The 20,275-nt window shown below is 45.3% G+C and overlaps 1 protein-coding gene across 3 annotated transcripts in view; it reads left to right on the top strand.

Moving 5' to 3' along the window:
* SLC36A1 (solute carrier family 36 member 1) overlaps positions 1-20,275 on the top strand; it is a 67,362-nt gene that overhangs the window by 35,222 nt on the left and 11,865 nt on the right. For 2 of the 3 annotated variants that reach the window (XM_047092259.1, XM_047092264.1), the window contains exons 3-10: positions 3,356-3,446; positions 4,349-4,437; positions 4,888-4,983; positions 6,781-6,865; positions 7,284-7,502; positions 12,674-12,772; positions 14,975-15,141; positions 18,471-18,640. In XM_047092259.1, the coding sequence (XP_046948215.1) occupies positions 3,356-3,446; positions 4,349-4,437; positions 4,888-4,983; positions 6,781-6,865; positions 7,284-7,502; positions 12,674-12,772; positions 14,975-15,141; positions 18,471-18,640 (1,016 nt within the window). The remainder of the gene's footprint in view (positions 1-3,355; positions 3,447-4,348; positions 4,438-4,887; positions 4,984-6,780; positions 6,866-7,283; positions 7,503-12,673; positions 12,773-14,974; positions 15,142-18,470; positions 18,641-20,275) is intronic. The other variant, XM_047092268.1, reaches the window with a different exon arrangement.

Genomic DNA, 20,275 nt, shown 5'->3' with positions numbered 1-20,275 from the left:
TGGGTTCAAGCCCCGTGTCGGGCTCTGTGCTGACAGCTCAGAGCCTGGAGCCTGTTTCAGATTCTGTGTCTCCCTCTTTCTCTGACCCTCCCCTGTTCATGCTCTCTCTCTCTCTGTCTCAAAAATAAATAAATGTTAAAAAAAATTTAAAAAAAAATCTGTTATTTATAGCGATGCCTGGGTGCCTTAGTTGGTTAAGGTGCTTTCAGCTCAGGTCATGATCTCATGGTCATGGGACGGAGCCTCCAGTTGGGCTCCATGCTAAGCGTAGAACCTGCTTGATTCTCTCCCTCCCTCTACCTCTGCCCTTCTGCTTGGACACTCTCTCTCCCTCAAATAAAAAAAGAAAAGAAAAAAGAAATTTAAAAATCTGTTATTTATATTAACATATAATTTTATTTTTAAATTAACTTAATTTTAAGTAAATTAATTTAAAATATAATTTACTTATTTTATTAACATGTTATTTTAATTAATTAATCAATACATATTTTAAAATTTCCCAATTTTAATTTGTAATATATATCAGCAGACATAATCCATATAATCAAAAGCTATTTGGTATCCTTAATACTTTATAAGTATATATAGGGTTCCTGAGACCAAAAAGTGTAAGAACTGCTGATCTGGAACATAAACTGAACTACAGAGATTTGCAAGGTTTCCTCCCTGTACTCCCCATAGTTAAGACTTTGCAGTCCATGGAGTTGATTTTGTGATACTCATGGTTTTGGGTAATCTCAGCTTGGGGCCATTGATTAAAGAGAGTAATGTTGGCCAGTTGCTTAGAATCTTGGTGTTTTGGAGCTAAAGAGACCTTGGAAAGGATGCTGTCCTATCCAGTCCCCTCACTCTACAGCTGAGACTAAAGTCCAGACAAGGGAAGGGAATTGTATAGAGTTACTGGCAGAACCAGGGCTAATAGGGTCCTGGTCTCCCACAAAACCCAGCTCAGAGGCATTTTGGAGAGGCCTCTGGTAGGCAGATGGGTTTGATACAATGCTTACCTTTGTCTTGAGTGGATTAAACATTTGCTAAGGTAGACATTTGCCTCGCTTATCATCCTGCTTATAATCTTCTGGTCCCTGGCTGCTGATAATTAAGCAGTCACCCCTGTACTCGTGTGGTCCTTAGGCTGTTTCCTCAGGATAGTCCGGGAGAGTGCTCAGCCTCTTCTCATTTAGATTCAAAGACATTTTCTTGATCTTTCCTGAAAAACTTGGGAACAGTAGGCAGGTCGAGAGGTCTTCTTCCTAGAGGTAGAAGGAAAAAGGTTACCAAAAGTAAAATTCCATTCCAGAGAGTAGAGATAGGTCATATTTATTATGGTCTTTACGAGTGAACATATGTTATTTGCTTTTGGTTTCTTCTGAATTGCTGATTTGAAGAAATATATGGAAACATCATTTAGGAGGGATTTAGGGTATTTGTGCGGAAGAATTTCCAGATGGTGCCAGAGGCCAAATCCTGAGTGAGTCTATGTATTGGGGCAAAGCGATGGCGATATTTGACCTGTTTTGTATCCTTCTGGAGGTAGCGGGATAGAAAATATGGCAGACGAGGACATTCCTCTGCTGTCAGTCCTTGAGGAAACACACTCCTCTGTGCTGATGCCCCGTGTCTCTCTCTAGCTTTGTATTTCCAGGCCTTTCTTCCCCAGGGGCACCCTTGCAAGCTCTGCCTGTCCTCCCGGACTCAGCTCAGATCTCCACTCTGGGACCCTCACCTGCCTCCCCCTCCCTGAACACTGTTCCCAGGCACATCTTAAGAAGGCGTCTCTCTGCCTGGGTGGTTATTAATGTGTCTGCCTTATTTTTTCATTGAAACATTATTAATTTCTAGAGACCGAGGTCCAGGTCTGTATCTGATTCATACTTCTTTCTACCACAGTATGAGCACAATGTTTTACACAGAACAGATAGGATTTGCTGGGTGAAAAAATGAATGAGGGTGCGGGATAGGCTTTATAATCACAGCGTGAAATGGACAGTCTAGAATAGGTGAGGGGGAAATCTGTCCTCAAGGCAGAATGATGAACTAGGTGACGTTTGAAGAGGGCTTCTCCAATCCGACTTTTAATTTTATTATTTATTTATTTATTTATTTATTTATTTATTTTTGAAAATGCAAATTCTTTTATTTTATTTTAATTTTTTTATAATTTACATCCCAATTAGTTAGCATAGAGTGCAACAATGATTGCAGGAGTGGATTCCTTAGTGCCCCTTAACCCATTTAGCCCATCCCCCCTCCCACAGCCCCTCCAGTACCCCTCAGTTTGTTCTCCATATTTGTGAGTCTCTTATGTTTTGTCCCCCTCCCTGTTTTTATATTATTTTTGTTTCCCTTCCCTTATGTTCATCTGTTTTGTTTCTTAAAGTCCTCATATGAGTGAAGTCATATGATATTTGTCTTTCTCTGACTAATTTCACTTAGCATAATACCCTCCAGTTCCATCCACGTAGTTGCAAATGCTAAGATTTCATTCTTTTTGATTGCCAAGTGACATTCCATTGTATATATATATACCACATCTTCTTTATCCATTCATCCATCGATGGCCATTTGGGCTCTTTCCATATTTTGGCTCTTGTTGAGAGTGCTGCTATAAACATGGGGGTGCATGTGTCCCTTTGAAACAGCACACCTGTATCCTGTGGATAAATGCCTAGTAGTGCAACTGCTGGGCCGTAGGGTAGTTCTCTTTTTAGTTTTTTGAGGAACCTCCATACTGTTTTCCAGAGCTTGCATTCCCATCGACTTTTAATTTTAAATACAAAGTATTCCAGGGACTGGCCGTTTGTGGTACCATATTCCTTTTGCTCTGTTCACTTTGCATACAGTTTTCTTTTAAGGGTTCTGGGATTCTGTTTTTTATGTCCCTCGTTTTTCTCTTACACCAGTGTCTTGTCCTTCACACTGAATGCTTGTCATCCTCCATTGTGGTTTTGGATACGAGTCTCTGTAGTGGGCAGTTATGGTGAAACCCAGACCAGACCCACTAGGAAAAGATAAAGCATCTACAGAGAGCCGTGGTGTCCCTCTGGTCTAATGTGCCATAGAGATGGGGTTCTTGGAGATCCCACAGGGAATGGAGCTCATAGCACAGAGGCAAGGGGAGGGCTTGCGGGTCAGACTGCCTGGGTTTGAATCCTGGCTGAACTCTTTATTAGGTATATGACCTTGAGCAAGTGTCTTCCTCATCCATAAAACAAAGTTAACATCTATTTCATAGGGTTGTTGTAGACATTGAATGAGATAATGCATGAAAGTGTTTAGCACAGGGCTACATGCTTAGTAAATGTTAGCTGTCATTATTGTTAACATGCCCTTGTCTACCTTCTTTCCACTTCAGATGGTTCCAGACTTTGGTCCACTTGCTAAAAGGCAACATTGGCACCGGCCTCCTGGGGCTGCCTCTGGCAGTGAAGAATGCAGGCATCTTGGTAAGGATCTGCACTGGCAGGGGGAGTATCATGACAAGTTTTAGGAGATGGTGTGTGTGTTTTTTTAAATTTGCTTCATTTAAAACACTTAAAAATGAAAAGCTTTTCTCTTTAATTCAGCTGAGAAGGAGCAAAATTCAGGTGTTCGTTCACTTAAACATGTTTATTTAGGGCCTTGTGTGTGCTTGACATTGTTCTGGGTTCTGAGCGTTATCAGTGAATAAAAAAGAGAGATTCTTGCCCTCATGTAGCTTACTCTGGGGTGAGGAGGAGTACTTAAAATGTCTCAGGGAGTTTCTGTCAATAATATTAAGTAATGGATTCGTAACAGAAGTCTGTTGGTTTCTTCCACAGTCCTTCCACGTCCCGCTCCTAGGAGGCCAACTCTGAGAATTTTACTTTTTCTGTTATGATTCATCCCCTACAGACTGCAATCTAAAGCCATTTGGTTTCTCTTAGAGTTGGAGCTAGCTCAGAGATGTGGATTGCCCTTAGCTAAGGGCATCTTTTCCTGATCTGGCGTTGCTCTAACGAGACCTTTCCCCTTCCCTCCACCCTTGCCTGTCTCTTCTTCCCAGAACTTCTCCTTCCCTCCACCCCTTCCCTGTCTCTTCTTCCCAGAACATAGGAGCCTTCTGTTCGGCTGAATTGAAGCTGTTTTGGAACAGCCTTATGCTGTGTCATTCTTCTCCATGAGGTTAACTCTTTTGAAAGCATGCTAAGGTTCAGATCATGGCCTTCTCCCACGATCACATTCCTATCTCGAACGTTGTGCCAGAAGTTCTGTCACTGGAAGGTGCCTTAGTAGTGTTTTGATCACTTGCAAATCCACTCTCCGTTGGGTTCACTCCTAATTCTACCTGCTTGTCTCTCTCTCTCTTGCCCGCAACACCTGTCCCCAGATGGGTCCCCTCAGCCTGCTGGTGATAGGCATCGTGGCTGTGCACTGCATGGGTATCCTGGTGAAATGTGCTCACCACTTCTGCCGCAGGTGAGCGCTCTGATATGCCAAGTTGTCCTTTGGGATTCTGTTAGCCGCGCTGAAAGAGAGGACTTAGGCCACTCTAAATTCTCTGCGCTAGCTGCAGGTGGCTGCTGATTATTGCAGAACTCCCTTCCCCTGGTTATTTTTGTGTTCTTTTTCAGTTTGTTGTCATCTGTTGTATTTGCTTGTGTCCAGTGGACAGAGACCGCATTCTCATTTTATGTGCTTTGTAGTATTTACCCCACTGAAATGGTTCTGCCAGATGGTCGGTAATTATATGGAAGTAACTGACCTGTTGATTTAACACTTCTGATCCTTGAAAGCATTAGACGCAGGACTCAGTAGTTTCTCCAGGGTGACAGGTGGGGAACTGGCCCAGGTCTCAGGGAGCTACCTGTGTTCTGTCACTTTGTTGAACCCACACACTCTGCCTTTCCTCTCTCCCTCTCCTCCCAGACTGAACAAGCCCTTTGTGGACTATGGGGACACAGTGATGTACGGACTGGAATCCAGCCCCAGCTCCTGGCTCCGGAACCACGCGCACTGGGGAAGGTAACCACTTCCCTCCTTCGTTGCAGCTGTGGCCTCGCAGAGCGGAGGCCCTCCGACAGGGAGGTGGGGTGCGGCACACGGTATAAGCAGTGGAAAGAGCATTGTTTGGGTCAATGGATTTGGCTCCTAGCTCAGCTCTGCCTGCAGTCATCTGGTGACCTTGGCTGTGTGACCCCTTTCTTCTCTGGTCCTCAGTTTCCTTATTGGCCAACCTGGCTGTTCCCAGCTTTGGCAGTCTATGACCAGTGATTATTTTTTATTCACTCATTTGTTCAGTAAAGATATTTAAGCACTCTCTTATAAGTCATGCAGAATAATTCTCGATACAGGGAGGGGGTTCCCCCTGGGGTGAATAGTGTGGTCCTGGCCCTTTGCGGACTTGTAGTCTCTGTAAGGAGAAGGATATGTGGAAGGCTCAAGGACAAGAGATCAGGAATAGTCTATACCTGTAGAAAAAGTGTCAGAAGCTAGAAGCGCACCCTAGGGGCTCAGACGGGGAGGAGATTTAAGGACGGTTACCTGTGCCAGATGCAAAGTGCACATGATAGGTGCTTTAAGGGCAGGGCACCGGGCAGGAGAAGGAAGGCTTTAAGGAAGAGATGAGCTGAGCTAGAACAAATGGGTTTGTTGGGGAAAGAGACATTTCAAGGGGGGAGGGGGGCGGGGAGTGTTTGGAAATTTCTCCTTAGGGTAAGTTTCCAGATGCCTGGAGAGAAATATTCTAATTTTTGTTTCCTGTTTGAGGAAATGGTATATTTAGAAGTAGAGAGTTGACATCAAAGGCTGAATCCTTTAAATTCTTTTTAAATGGAACTGCATTAAATCTATGTTCTCCAGGAAAACTCCCTTTTTGTGTTCATAGGGAGGTTTTATAGTTTCACACATAGCTTCCTCCTGTGATACAGGTTTATTTTGCGATTCTTTTAGCAGAATCATTTTCTGTGACTGGGAGAAGCCATCGTGCCAAGTGGCCACCGTTGGTTATTTGGTTGGCTGGTAGTTGATTGATTGTTTCTCCCCGCCCCCTTCCCTCCTTTCTTCTCTCTCCTTTCCTCTCTCTCTGTTTCTCTTTCTCTCTCTCTCTCCCCATTTCTCCTCCCTCCTTCCTTATTTCCTCCCTTCCTTTCTTTAATGAAATTAATGTCTGTTCATGGTAAATTTTTTTTTTTGAGCAAGATACACGTTCATAAAGTGAAAAATACCCTGCTGTATACCTCTCCATTTAAGAATGGTCTTGCATTTACTCATTTTCCTTTTGATGATCTTTTAGGTTGTTGCCAGCTGTTGTTCAGGGCTTCCATCAGTCGTCTGTTTTGGTACATCTGTTTCTGTGTACTTATGTGAGAGTAGGCTGTTTCTTAGATCCATATTATAGGAAGCGAGCGTAAAGGGCTCCACCTCCTGGGCTTTTATGCTGAGGGCTCCCTGTAGCTTTAGAACAAACAGTGTGAGACAGGATAGGCATGCTGCGGGGAGGGGGAGGCCAAGGGCTGGTCATTGGTCCTGGGGTGTGTGCTCCACTCTAGCCATTCTGATCTCGGGATCACCCGACCCCATGCAGCATTCTAGAGAAGACAGAGGAAGGGGACCTCAGCGTCGTCTTCACCCTCCTCCAAAGCTCCAGACTGGTGGCACCTTGCACGGTTTCTCCTTTTGTCAGGGCACCCTCATCCTTGTCACCTGGTGGGAAGGGGCTGTGACGGCCTGGGAAGAAGCACTGTTGGAACACCTCTGTCTCCGGGACTCTCTTGCTTTTCATTCTCATGATGTTTGTATTCTTTCCTTCCCCATCTACAGGCACCTGGTGGACTTCTTCCTGATTGTCACGCAGCTGGGGTTCTGCTGTGTCTACTTTGTCTTTCTGGCTGACAACTTTAAACAGGTAGGGCCCTGGTTTAAAAAAAAAAAAAGACAGAGAGAGAGAGAATGGCAAGAGATAAGTGGATTTTGAGTTTAGGATTCCTTCTAAGCCAGTTTTGGTCAACAAAAGAATTAAGAGTTTAACACATTATATAGAACGGTGTCTTTTGTGTAATTTTGTCTAAAGACCTATGACACTGAGAAACTTCCAGGTACCTTATCTATCCTCCTGCCTTTAGGTAAGATGTGATCAAACCCAGCTCAGACAGTTGGGTTGCTGATGAGTTATGAAGATCTCTGAAGATGGTTCACCAGCCACAGACTCCCGAATGGCGTTGTTTTCCTCCTGAGCCCCCAGTTAGGAACGCTTTTGGGTGGGAGGTCCACCGGTTTCTGTCATTTGAGAGACTTTTCTGTCGCTTTCCTTCCCCTCATTCTAGGTGATCGAAGCGGCCAATGGGACCACCAACAACTGCCACAACAATGAGACTGTGATTCTGACGCCCACCATGGACTCCCGACTCTACATGCTCACCTTCCTGCCCTTCCTGGTGCTGCTGGTTTTTGTCAGGAACCTCCGAGCCCTCTCCATCTTCTCTCTGTTGGCCAACATCACCATGCTGGTTAGCCTGGTTATGCTCTACCAGTTCATTGTCCAGGTAAGAGCCCAGGCTCTCCCTCCGCCTGTTACATAATCAAAGCAGCAAACAAAACAAGTAAGTGGAACATAAATAGGGAGATGTTACTTACGTGTGGTATATTTCGATTAGGGGTTCTCAACTTTGGCACTGTTGACATTTTGGGCCAGATAAGCTTTGTGTCGTGGGGACTGTCCTGTGCATCGTGGGATTTTAGCAACATCCCTGGCCTCTACCCACCAGGTGCTAGTAGCAGCCACTCCCCAAGTTAGGCCAGCCAAAAATATCCCCAGACATTGCAAAGTGTGCTGAAGGTGGGTATGTGCGTGCCAAGTCACCCCTATTGAGATCACTGGTTTAGACTTTTCCTCAACTGGATAGTTAATATATGGATCATCGTGTAATGGGAAAATAGACACATATTAAGATGAAAAGAAAAATCAACTTCTCTAACTCGATATTTATTTATTTATTTATTTTTACGTGTTTGTTTTGAGAGAGAGAAGAGAGCGAGCACAAGCAGGGGGAGGGGGAGAGAGAGAAGGAGAAAGAGAATCCCCAGCAGGCTCCGTGCTGTCAGCGCAGAGCCCAACATGGGGCTTCCTCCCACGAACTGTGAGATCACGACCTGAGCCGAAATCAAGAGTCGGACGCTTTACCGACTGAGCCACCCAGGGGCCCCTGTAACGTGATATTCAGATAAAGTAATTCCTTACCACTCCAGTTATATATTTATTTGTCAAAATTATAAATCCAGTATTGCTTCCCCTTGCCTAGCCCACGGGGGCAGGTCTGTGGGGCAGTGCAAGAGAAGATGTATGTGAATGGGTAGAAGACGAGGCGAGAAAAATGTGCCCTCAAACAGCGTGGCCCTCTATGGACGAGACAATGTGTTTTGCCAACACTCCAGAAAAAGAGGAGAATGAAAGCAGGTGAATAAAAGCATAACTTTAAAAAAAGGTATTTAGATGTAATTACTCAAAGGACTCATCAGTGCATACTCATTAAGATGCAGACAACACGGGCATCGAAAACCACATCTCCACCCCGAGGCTCTTTCAGAGACTCACTGTGTGTGATTGGTCTGTCTCCATCTAGGTCCTGTGAATGCGTCTACACATAACACAGACAGTATCCTGGTTTGAATTGTGTCTAGTACGTAGAGAAATATATATAAAAAAAGAATGTTTTGTTTTGTGTTTAACCTAATTTTAAAAATTATTAGCTGTGCTGTTCCTCTACTTCGCTTTTTTGTTTCTGGGACAGCACCAGCGTGGCAGGGAGCTTTCCATGTTGTTACACATAGTTTTACCTCATCCTTTTTAATTGCTGCATAGTATCTCAGAGAATAGATGTGCCCTAGTTTATTTAACCAGTCCCCAATCAGTGGACCGTCAGTTCGTTTATAATTTTTTAGTGTTACTTTAGTATTCTGGCAGTGAGCTTTCTGAGGCCTTTCTTTTTGTGGCCATGTAGAAATACTCCCCCAAGGTATTTTTCTAGAGGTGTAGCTGTTAAAAGAGTATGCACTTTTGAATTTTTATTTTGCCAAGTCGCTTTTTCCAAAAGCTTTTGACCAATTTCGTCTAGGCTCCCTTCCATAGTAAGTAAGTAGCCATCACTAGACATATCAATCTTTTTAATATTAGTCAATCTGACAGGTGAACATTAACTCATTTTCACACGGTCTACTTAACAGTGACCAGGTCACTCACTGATACGGTTTCTAGGAAAGCAGCACATTGTGAAACAGGTTTTCCTCTACTGAGGAAATGACATAATGAATTTAGATTAACATTGTACTCAGTGAGCATTTACTGTTTTTCTTCTGTCTTAGTGAGTCAGATGGGTGGCCGATACTGACTTTTCTTCCGCAGAACTATTTTTTAAGAACAAAATAAACTGCTGTCTGGATATGTCCCATTTTTGATGAGCATGGAAGGAGGACCCATGAACGCATGATTGACCATTTCCAGAGAGTTTTCTTCTCTACCTCTGGCAAATTAAGTTAAAACAAGGAAGGGTAAATAAATGCATGATTTAACGTTGTAATTAGAGATCTGAATCAGTGCCTAGGACACACCACAGTGGACATTAAAGCGAGCGAGGCCACCTCACATAGACGTGCACACACACTGCATTTAGTCGTTGGACTGCAGTGGTTGCCGTGATCAGAGGGCCGGGATGGGAACGTGGCTTCCAACAGTGTCTCCGCCCCAGTGGAAGGCAGTGTCCGTTTAGAGCGTTGTCTGGGCGTAGAGCAAACTTGCCCTTGCAGATGAGGCAGCCCCGCCAATTTCTTGAGCGTGAGTGTGAGCCTGCCTCTGGGCTTAGCCAGGAGGCATGTGTGGTCACACAGTGCTCTCAGCGCTGGGGCGGCTTGGGAGAACGGTGCTGTGGCTGTGAGTCGAGCAGCATCATTTTGATGTGCGTAGGTCAAGATGCTCCCTTTGGGTCGTTTTTGTGGCTGTGTTGCTGCTGTCTTGTCTTGGCGTCTTCTGCTGTCCAGTGTTTCCGAACCCTTCCGCGGTCCCGAACGTGTGTGACCGGTGCGCTTGCTCCTCGTGCAAACACCATCTTGGAAGCCGACCGAGATCCTCCACCTGTGCAGGCTTCCCCATATCTTCACCACCTGGAATGACAGATGGCATGGTTCTGAGCAGAGGGCCTCCCCCGGAGGGGGCTCCCAGTAAATGTTTTTATCGCTGCATTTCCTTAATTCTGAGATGCAGTGTTTTTCATAGTTAGGATATTTCCAAAATTGGAGTACATCTTGCAATCCTTATGTACATTTAACAGCATTTTCTCAGGAAGCTGTTATCACTGAAATTAATAATATCATAGAACCAAGGAGGTAATATGTCGATAATGAGCTGATTTTAATTTGTATGTTTCTTTGCACGTTAAACTTTTTCCATTTTTTTAAAAGTTTATTTGTTGGGGCGCCTGGGTGGCGCAGTCGGTTAAGCGTCCGACTTCAGCCAGGTCACGATCTCACGGTCCATGAGTTCGAGCCCCGCGTCAGGCTCTGGGCTGATGGCTCAGAGCCTGGAGCCTGTTTCCGATTCTGTGTCTCCCTCTCTCTCTGCCCCTCCCCCGTTCATGCTCTGTCTCTCTCTGTCCCAAAAATAAATAAACGTTGAAAAAAAAAATAAAAAAAAAAAAGTTTATTTGTTTACTTTGAGAGAGAGAAAGAGAACACGCACAAGCAGGGGAGGGGCAGACAGAGGGAAAGAGAGAGAAAATTCCAAGCACTAGCAGTGCGGAGCCTGATGCGGGGCTTGAACTCATGAACCGCAAGATCATGACCTGAGCTGAAGTCAGGAGTCAGATACAACTGACTGAGCCACCCAGGTGCCCCTAAACATTTTCCACTTAAGTGGTTGGTCTCTTAAGTCAGTAGCAATTATTAAGTATGGAAAATTATAAATTCCTTCTGCTGGTCTCATTCACACCAGTATCCCCAGACATGGATTCTGAAATTCCCTCTCTGATACTTCAGCCAGATCTGATGTATGAGCCTGGATAACAGTCAGCCACTAACCAACAGATTGCTCCTGTTTCCAGGAAGCTTCCAGAAGTTACACTGTGACTCAGGAGTAATTTCAAGGCAGTGTAATTTCACTCTTTGTCTCATCGTAGAGCAAAAATATTTATTAGTCTGTCTTCATTCCAGGTACTGAAATACTTCTTATAAAGAGATCTAAGCAATTTCTTAGTAGAAGAAGCTCAGGAAGGAAAAAAAATGCATTTTTAAAATTATATTTTAGGGAAACTATAGTATAATTGCTTTGAAAACTTTCAAAGAGAAGCCTATTATAGAGACTAACGTTAGATCTCCTTTTGTTCACTGGTACTATTCTGTCACACTGTTAGAGCATGCCCCATATTTGTCTAAATACCTCTATAGTTAAATCAATTTTAAAACAGTATAAAGGCAGCTTAAAATTTTTTTTTAATGTTTATTTATTTTTGACACAGAGACAGAGCGTGAGTGGGGGAGGGGCGGAGAGAGAGGGAGACACAGAATCCGAAGGAGGCTCCAGGCTCTGAGCTGTCAGCCCAGAGCCTGACGTGGGGCTTGAACTCACAGACCGCGAGATCATGACCTGAACCGAAGTCGGATGCTCAACCGATTGAGCCACCCAGGCGCCACAAAAAACATTATAAAGGCAGCTTAAAAAGCAATTCTTATATTTAAGCCGTGTATTCGCGTGGTTGCAAAAGCCGCATTCTGAAAGGACAGCTCCTGTCCCTGTTGACTCCTGTTCCTTTGATGCTCCGTCACTGGGGGCTGTTGTTCAGTGGTGAGCCAGCTAGGATTCTATGTCTGCACCTCCATTAACCTGCAGTTAACAAGTGCTATGGTTTTCATCTGCCTATAATTTTAAATGCTTTTTATTTTTTTTTGCCATTTTATCCCTAATGTTCCAATACTCCTATCATGTGTGTATCAATAAAATTTTTCAGGTGTTCAAACTGTTTTATAAGAATTAAAAGAGAAAAGCACCTTTATCCATGTGGAGTGTTTATGTAGTGGCATTATAGTGAATATGCAAATTTTAAAAGTGAATGTTCTCACTATTATTTCGTAAGCGGTTTTTCATGTGCTCTTAGTTATCTCAATTTTTACTTTAAAAATAGCGCATAATCAGGTTGCCTGGGTGGTTCAGTTGTTTAAGCGTCCGACTGCGGCTCAGGTCATGGTCTCACGGTTCGTGGGTTTGAGCCCCACGTTGGGATCTGTGCCGACAGCTCAGAGTCTGCTTCAGATCCTCTGTCTCCTTCTCTCTCTGCCCCCCCCCCCGCTCACGTTCTCTCTCTCTCTCTCTCTCTCTCTCTGTCTCTCAAAAATAAATAAGCATGTATATTTTGATTTTTTTTCCCTACTCGGATTCAATTTCTGGAGATGGGATTACCTAATGAAAGAATGTGACTATTTTTATGCAAGCTCCAGCATTTGAGTTTTTTATAGTACACTGGGATATAGTCTTTCCCCAAAGCAAATAGGGGTTTTCTAAGCCTGAAGGGAAAAAAAATACAAAGACTAAATGTCCCCGAGCCATGTCAGGTGTCAGACTTTCTCCTTTTAGAGGATCTTGAATCTAGGAAAAGGTTATGACCTGTCTGATGTTGGAGTTCAAATCTCGAATCTCTGTATAGCCTTTGCTTTGTTTTATTTTCTCTTTCAGAATATCCCAGACCCCAGCCGCCTCCCCTTGGTGGCTCCCTGGAAGACCTACCCTCTGTTCTTTGGCACGGCCATTTTTGCGTTTGAAGGCATTGGGATGGTAAGAGTTTCGCTGTGATTCTGTGTCGCCCTTGGTGTCCTTGAGGTCTGCTCTTTGGAAGGCTGAGGAAATGCTGTTAGAAATTATCTTCTGAAACTTATCGGCCAGCTCCTGAACAGCAATGCAGGGATTCCACTGGGGTTTTGGAAACAAATTGTATGTGATTTGAGAATGTTTGCCTTCAAACCCTCTCTGTTGCATATTTATCACCTATGTGGGCAATAAGCAATAATACATGGCAATTGGGAGTGCAGGGTCTAGAGTCAGACTGACTGGGGGTGAGTCCTGGCTCTCCCAGAGAACAGCTGTGTGACCTTGTGTGAGGACTTAACTTCTTTGTTGTTCACTTCTGAAAAGTGAACTTAATGATTAGTAGTTGTTAGGATTCAATGAGATGTGTGTAAAGTACTTTGCCCCTGACACACAGTAAGTATTTAATAATTTTTATTAATAATACTATTGATTTTAGAATTAAATCAGTAGCTGCACAAATAATGTCTCTGCCCTGGAACATTGGTGTGCTGTATTTTTTGTGTGTAGATAAATGGCTTAGCTCTCACTGCTAGTTAGCTTCCCCCACCATTGCTATGATTTCACCAAGTTCTTCTCCTAAAGAGAGGAATCTGCCACTCATTTGCACCTAATTTGATTTTTATTTATATTTTTTCATAATAAAGTTCCAGAATTCTTCCTTGAAGAAAATTAGTAATACTGTTGGCCAACAGCTTAGGAAAAGGGAAGAAGACACTTTTCCTTTCATGGAATATCTTTTTATCCCCATTTGGTTTCCCTGTCACTTGATATACTTTTAAGAAAACCTAGAAGCTGGATCGATTCTTTCGTCAAAATACTAAGGAGTTGCCCTGGTGGGATTGGTGCGATGTGTTAAGGCCCTAACATCACGGGGGAGACTTTCTGAGGGATCAGTGTGTAAGTTGTTGTCCCGAGGTTTTACACCTTTCCCTTTGCTCTTTCTTGGAGCTTCTCGCTGCCCAGGAAGATGGTCTCACCTTGACTCACAAACACAAACAGAACCCCGTATTGTAGCAGTGAGAAACGAGCTCTCAAGTGCTTGGGACTGGAAAGAAGAGATTGAGTAAATGTGGAAAGCTGCCTGGAGATCCTGGTTCTGAAGGAGCATTGTGCAGAACTTACCAGTTTTCCCTGGCAGCACAGTGCAGACGTTGTTCTTTGCTTCCTTTCTTTAGCCAAGGCCTGGATGTGGAGTCATCCTGTGATCATTATTATCTGTTGCTTGAGATTTCTCTGTGTTTCGACTCTTAGTTTGGATTTGAGGGCTGTTGAGCGTGTGTGGGTGCAGGGCCCCTGCTCACTCTTTGTTCATGGTAGGCTCTGTGTTTGTGCCACTGGCCCAGGCCTGGCAGACACGGGGGAGACGGGCTGCCTGCCCTCTGGCTCTCTAGACTGTCCACGAAAGGTAACCAGAAGCAAGCTTAGCAACTGTTTCTAACCGGATGTGGATCAGCTGAAGCTGGAGGCCCCCTGCGCTGGTGGGGGAGGGGGGGGGTGGTGTTGAGGGCCGGTTGGAAGTGCAGGGCTGTGGCTCCCTCACGGCGCCGGGCCTGCAGCGGGCCCTCCCTGCCCGCCGGGGTATGTCTGGCACAGACCCACTCTGCCTCGTGACCGCAAGCGTTCAAGGAAAATGAGTGTCATGACAAGATCAAAGATGGTTTGTGGGACAGCTCGACACTGTCACTCTTCCTTGTGAGCCCGGCCAGGTGCAGGTGGTAGCAGGTTGTGAAGTTTCCGGGAACTAGAGTGGCAGTGTTCCCTGACCTGTGTTTGCATTCTTCGGACAGGTTAGCAGAACTGTGGTCTCAGGCGAGGTCTGTTCCCCATCGTGCCGGGTGGGCATGAGGTGGGAGGGCTGCCGGCGGCCGTGCGGCTGTGCTGAGGGGCAGAGAGCACCTCCCCCCCCCCCCGCCCATGGGGCTCCTGGAGCCGGAGGCAGAGCACTGGCCTGGGCAGGGGTCCTGGTCCCAGTCCGGCCCACGCTCGCCTCCCCGCACTTCCCGGCTCACACAGCGGGCTCTGCCTCTCCTCCAGCTCTGAGGAAATAGCTTGGATTTGTTTCTGTCTCCTGGGGCTAAAGCAGTTATTTCTGAGCCCATTACAGTTTTGTTTTTCACCATTAATGTTCCTTTTTCCTGTGTTTTCTCTTCTTTCTCACTACTCTTATAGGTTCTGCCCCTTGAAAACAAAATGAAGGATCCTCAGAAATTTCCGGTCATCCTGTACGTGGGAATGGCCATCATCACCGCCCTGTACATCAGTCTGGGGTGCCTGGGGTACCTGCAGTTTGGAGCTAACATCCAAGGCAGCATAACCCTCAACCTGCCCAATTGTTGGTACGTGGGGAAGGATGGAAGCGTGGGAGCCCTGGACGCTTGTTTCATTTAGTTTGTAGTTTTTAAAATGTTTACTTATCTATTTTGAGAGAAAGAGAGGGGGAGAGAGAATCCCAAGCAGGCTTCATGCTGTCAGTGCGGAGCCTGATGTGAGGCTCGATCTCACGAACCGTGAGACCATGACCTGAGCCGAGATCAAGAGTCGGATGCTTAACTGACTGAGCCACCTGGATACCCCTGGATGTTTTTTTAAATTCATGGGTCAGAACGTGGATTTTCTTCCTACTCACCCCTTAAATCAGCTTACTTCACTTTAGCCCACCACTGCCACCCCCTACTCACCCCCGCCCCTGCCTCTGGCCAGCACCATCCCTCCTTGGCCCCCCACTGAGCCCTTTGACCCATCTGCCTGTCCTAGTCTTAATCCTTCTCCGGGTCTGTTCTCCCATTCCCTGTATGAGCCAGGACTCCAGTCATGGGTGCATTCCCTTGGCGAGAGCCCTCAGGGGCCTCCCTTTGCTCCTCCAGCAGAGACAAAAATCTGCAACATCCCTGTCAGGACCACTCCAGCTCTAGCCCTGCCTGCACCTCCTTCCTAGTCCGTGAGGAAGACTTAGTCAAGGAGCCACTCTTTCTGAGAAACTTTCTCTGCTGTTCCACCCGCCACAACCTCCAGGCTAGGTCAGATGCCCCTTCACTCTGTTCCTACAGGATCCCATTCAGACCCTAGCCTAATTCCTGTTCCAAAGCGCTATAATGTTCTGTTTACCTGCACTGTGATCTCCCTCCACCGTAAGCTCTGCATTCTACCCCAGCCCCCGGCACAACGCCTGGCACACGATCATCACCCAGTAGATGCCTTTTGAACAAAAAGGAGGACTAAACGCTAGAACTGTGAGGCATGTTGTGAAGAGATGTTTTCAGAGAGCAACTGGGGCATAGAGGGTAGGGGTGGTCTGCCATGTTCACCTCTGTGGCCTTGGACAGGTCACAGCTGCTCACTGCCTCAGCTCCCACTTTGGGGAACCAGGAGTAGTCATTTCTTCCAGGATTGTCAGGAAGACCAAATGCTATGTGTGAGAAAGTGCTTCGTCATACTCTCCTGGTGCGATCAGAAGGAGAACTTTGCCCTGAGCTTTCTTCTTTGTTTGGAGGAGGGATTCCTCTGGAGGCGTATGCCACATGGATTGGTTGATCAGGTGGTATGCCATTTCTCCCTAGAAATCTGAACCTGGAAGGGCCAAGCATCCCATCGGTTCACCTCAAGCATTCCAGACAGGGAGAAAAGAGGGCGAATAGGCTGGGTTCCCAGCTTCTGCTGTGCCTCTCCCGTGGCAGTCACCGGCTTGATGAGTGGGTGGAGGCCTCTCACAGTGGACTTGGGGCTGTGGGGAGCCCTTCTGTACCTCACTTTGCTTAACTCTTGGTTACTATCTTGCAGGGAAACACTGAGACATACTGAAATGCTTCCTGAAAAGGTAGCTGTCGCAGGGTGTGTCTGAAGCAACAGTTCTGTTTTGAAGATGAGAATTTCATTGTGGAGGGCAGCTGAGCAGACACTGAGAAGCTTGTTGAGTGCCCTGGGGACCAGGGAACCTTTCAGGCTGGCCTGGTTGACCTGCCTGTGCATGTTGTTAGAGCTCTGATCAGCGAGGCATTGTACAAAGGCAGGTTGAAAAAATTGAGAAGAGTGTTTATTCGGTTGTGTCGTCAGTGTTTAGCCCAGGGTGCCCTTAATCAGCAGGGGTCTGGGGACAAGGGTTGTGGTGTGGCCAGCCAAGTGGCAGTCCTGCAATGGGCTGTTGTTTTCAGAAAGTCTTTCCCTTTCCCTCTGATGCCTGCTTTTAAGTTTCCAAATGTTCCTGCCCTTTCAAGAGCCAGGTGGTAGGTTGGCATAACTGAAGATGAATGGATCAGGAACAGCAGAAGCAGCCCACATAATCTAAAGCCGTGGATGAGCACCTGTCGTCGTCCCTTTGACACTCCAAACCCAGCTACTCTCATCTTTTTGCCTCCATTCAGGCGCGATTTATTTAGCCGTCCCTGCAGGTGACGATCCTGCTTCCAGACTTCCCAGCACTCCAGAAGGCTTTGGTGTTGTACCGAGTTTAATTATAGAGGCACCAGCTGATTTTTCCAAAGCGTTTTTATTATCTATTCTTGGAGCAAGTAAGACCTTTTGTCAAACTCAGTCTCTCCCAGGATGTTCTCCTGTTTATAGCATCAGAACATCTTCTAGGCATTAAGTTCAACCACAGAGAAACTCCATGCACAATATACACAATGCAATCACCACTTTTAAATAGATTTCCAACAAGGTGGGGGAGGCCAGTGTTTCTTGCTGCTGAAGGCATGAAGGTCTTGCTTGAAGGGGAGCTTTTGCTAAGGGGCAGGGTAGCCTTCCCTGGATTGATCATTTCAGATCCATGAGTACTTATGGATCAGGCTTGTTTTCTACTCTGCACAGTTCTAGGCAAGAGATAAGACAGAGCTATCTGTTGGTGAGTTAACCGTCTCCCTGAGGAGCCACATGTGAAGCAGTGGTAGGAAGACAGCCACAGTGGTGTGGGAAGATGGGTTTTGCTCTTGCTTCTTGGTCATGTGGTCCCCTTCTGATTCTAGGGAACAGGGAATTGAAGGGGAAGGATAGAAAAAGGCCTGTTACGCTTTAATTGCATTTTTAATTGTTTTGATTTTTGAAAGGTTATATGTCCATGGTAAAGATTCCAGCTGTTCAAAGTGTAGACAGAATATGTTTGTTTCCATTTGCTTCCCCAAGTCCCCAGTTTTACAGTTTACCATTTCAGAGGCAACCACATTACCGATTTCTTGTGTTTCCTTTTGGGGATGTTTAGAGTATGTAAGAATGTCATATGCATGTGTGGGGTGGGGGGAGGGAGTGTTTTTTCCTTCTTTTTCCTTTTTTTGGACAATTTGTAGCACACTGTAGGCACTGTCCTGCTTCACGCATTTTTCACTTACGTATCCTGGCGCTGGTTCCGTATCAGCACCTGTAGTTCTGCCTCCTACTTTTTCACAGCTGTATGGGACCCTATGATGTAACTAGTTCCCCACTGGCTAACATTTCAACTGTTTTCAGCCTTCCATACGTAAACAATGAGACAGTGACATACTTGGAGGGAAAAATGTTACGCAACGTGCAAGTATATCTGCAGGGTAAATGCCTCGACATGAAATTGCTGGGTCTGAAGGACACGCGCGTCCGTGACTTGGATAGACATGGCCACGGCGAGACCGTCTTGCCCCCTCACTGCTAGTGCTGTGGCACAGAGCAGGCTTTGGAATGGGTCTCGGCTCTCTCTCTGCAGGCTGTACCAGTCGGTCAAGCTGCTCTACTCCATTGGCATCTTCTTCACCTACGCCCTCCAGTTCTACGTCCCGGCCGAGATCATCATCCCCTTCTTCGTGTCCCGCGTGCCCGAGCACTGCGAGCTGGTGGTAGACCTGTTCGTGCGCACTGTGCTGGTCTGCCTGACATGTGAGTAGAAGACGAGATAATTGCTTTGGTTTTTTTTTTTTCCCTCCCCAAAGGGCACCCAGTCCTCAGGGCTTTCTTGAGGGAGAGCCTGGTGTACTGAAACAGTTGTAGTGTGTGAGCGGGGAACATGGCCTGATGTCTCAGGTGCATAGTTGAGGCCTGGCCAGACGGTGAAGTGAATTGATTGTATATGTACTCGAAAGGGCATGGGAAGGAGAACACAAGTTTATTTGTAGATATGGCGTAAAATGCTACAGTGGTGGTCAGAATTCATAGTAAAGATGTAGAATTACTCTCCCATGTCCTTGGGGTAAAATAAGGCAACAGTGTAAAAGAGAGCCATTTAAACCATATGCATGTGAGTATAGGTTACTTTGATAGCCACTACATGTTTATTTGTGTTTTCAAATAATCCTTTTCCAGTGTGACAATCTATTGCTTAGATTTCATGTTGAGCCTATATGATACTCTTCTAGACGTTTACTAAATGTGTTTCTTAGAAAATGTATACTGATTAATCTAGGTGTTTGATTTTTACCTTTGTGTTTTATTTCTCCTCCCTGACCACACACCCTGGAGTGTGAGTTAAGAGACAAGATATTACTCTATTTGCTGTTGGTGGAAACCGATGTACATTTTAAAATAAAAATCAATTTTTCCTTTTTTTTTTCTTTTTTGGTAGGTTCTGTGAGTTGATAGAATAGAGAACCCCTGAATAAATTGGTCTATAATACCTAATGTAAATTTCTACGAGATTCGCAACTTCTTTCCAGATCACAGTACTTGAATCTAGATGTTACTTTTTGGCTATGTTGGGCTTTTTATTTTATTTTTAAAACTTGTGTTATTTTGGGAAAAGAATTATCTTGACTTATTATATTGAGACTTCCCTGGGAACTTCTTAAATTATCTAGTCCAAGGCTCTATCTTTGGAATAAAAATAGGCCTGTATGATTTTTAAATTGAACCAGAATGGAGTGTTTTAGGGATAAATGGTGTGAAAGTTATCTAGCATTTACTCATAGTGTGGAAGATCAGAAATGATGGTATGGGTTAACTGTTGACAAGAGAAGGGCAGTAGAGGTTAGACATGGGGGACAGACTAGTGCCTATTCCAGAATGGACCTCCTCAGGGAATAGTATTGTGCCTACCTAGAATGGACCTCTTTAAGGGAACAGACTACTTCCCATCCCAGAATGGTCTCCTCAATAGAGCTGATAGTGCTTATCTCAAAATGGACTTACTTGAGGAAACATTCTGATGTGTATTTCTGAATAAACTTCCTCAGAAGAACAGTCTAGTGCCTATCCAAGAACAGACTTCTTCTAGGGAATGGACTACTGTCCATCCCGGATCAGCCTCCGCATGAGAACAGCTTAGTGCCTATCCCAGAATGGTCTCCTCAGCAAGACTAATAGTTCTTACCCTAGAAAGGACTTGAGACACCAGTCTCAAGGAGACAGACTAGTGCCTATTTCAGAATGAACTTTTTCAAGGTAACAGCCTAGTGCCTATCCCAGAATAAACCCTCTTCAAAGGAACGGACTAGTGCCTATTCTAGAATGGGCTTCTTCCAGGGAACAGATGAGTACCTATCCCAGATGGGCCTCCTCAAGGGAACGACTTAGTGCCTA

Source organism: Lynx rufus, unplaced genomic scaffold (assembly GCF_022079265.1).
Source record: "Lynx rufus isolate CCGP_SWC_20201006 ecotype Redwood Valley unplaced genomic scaffold, mLynRuf1.p SCAF_1, whole genome shotgun sequence".
NCBI lineage: Eukaryota > Metazoa > Chordata > Mammalia > Carnivora > Felidae > Lynx > Lynx rufus.
The sequence above is the reverse complement of the archived record's forward strand: the minus strand, read 5'-3'. Positions and strand labels throughout refer to the sequence as shown.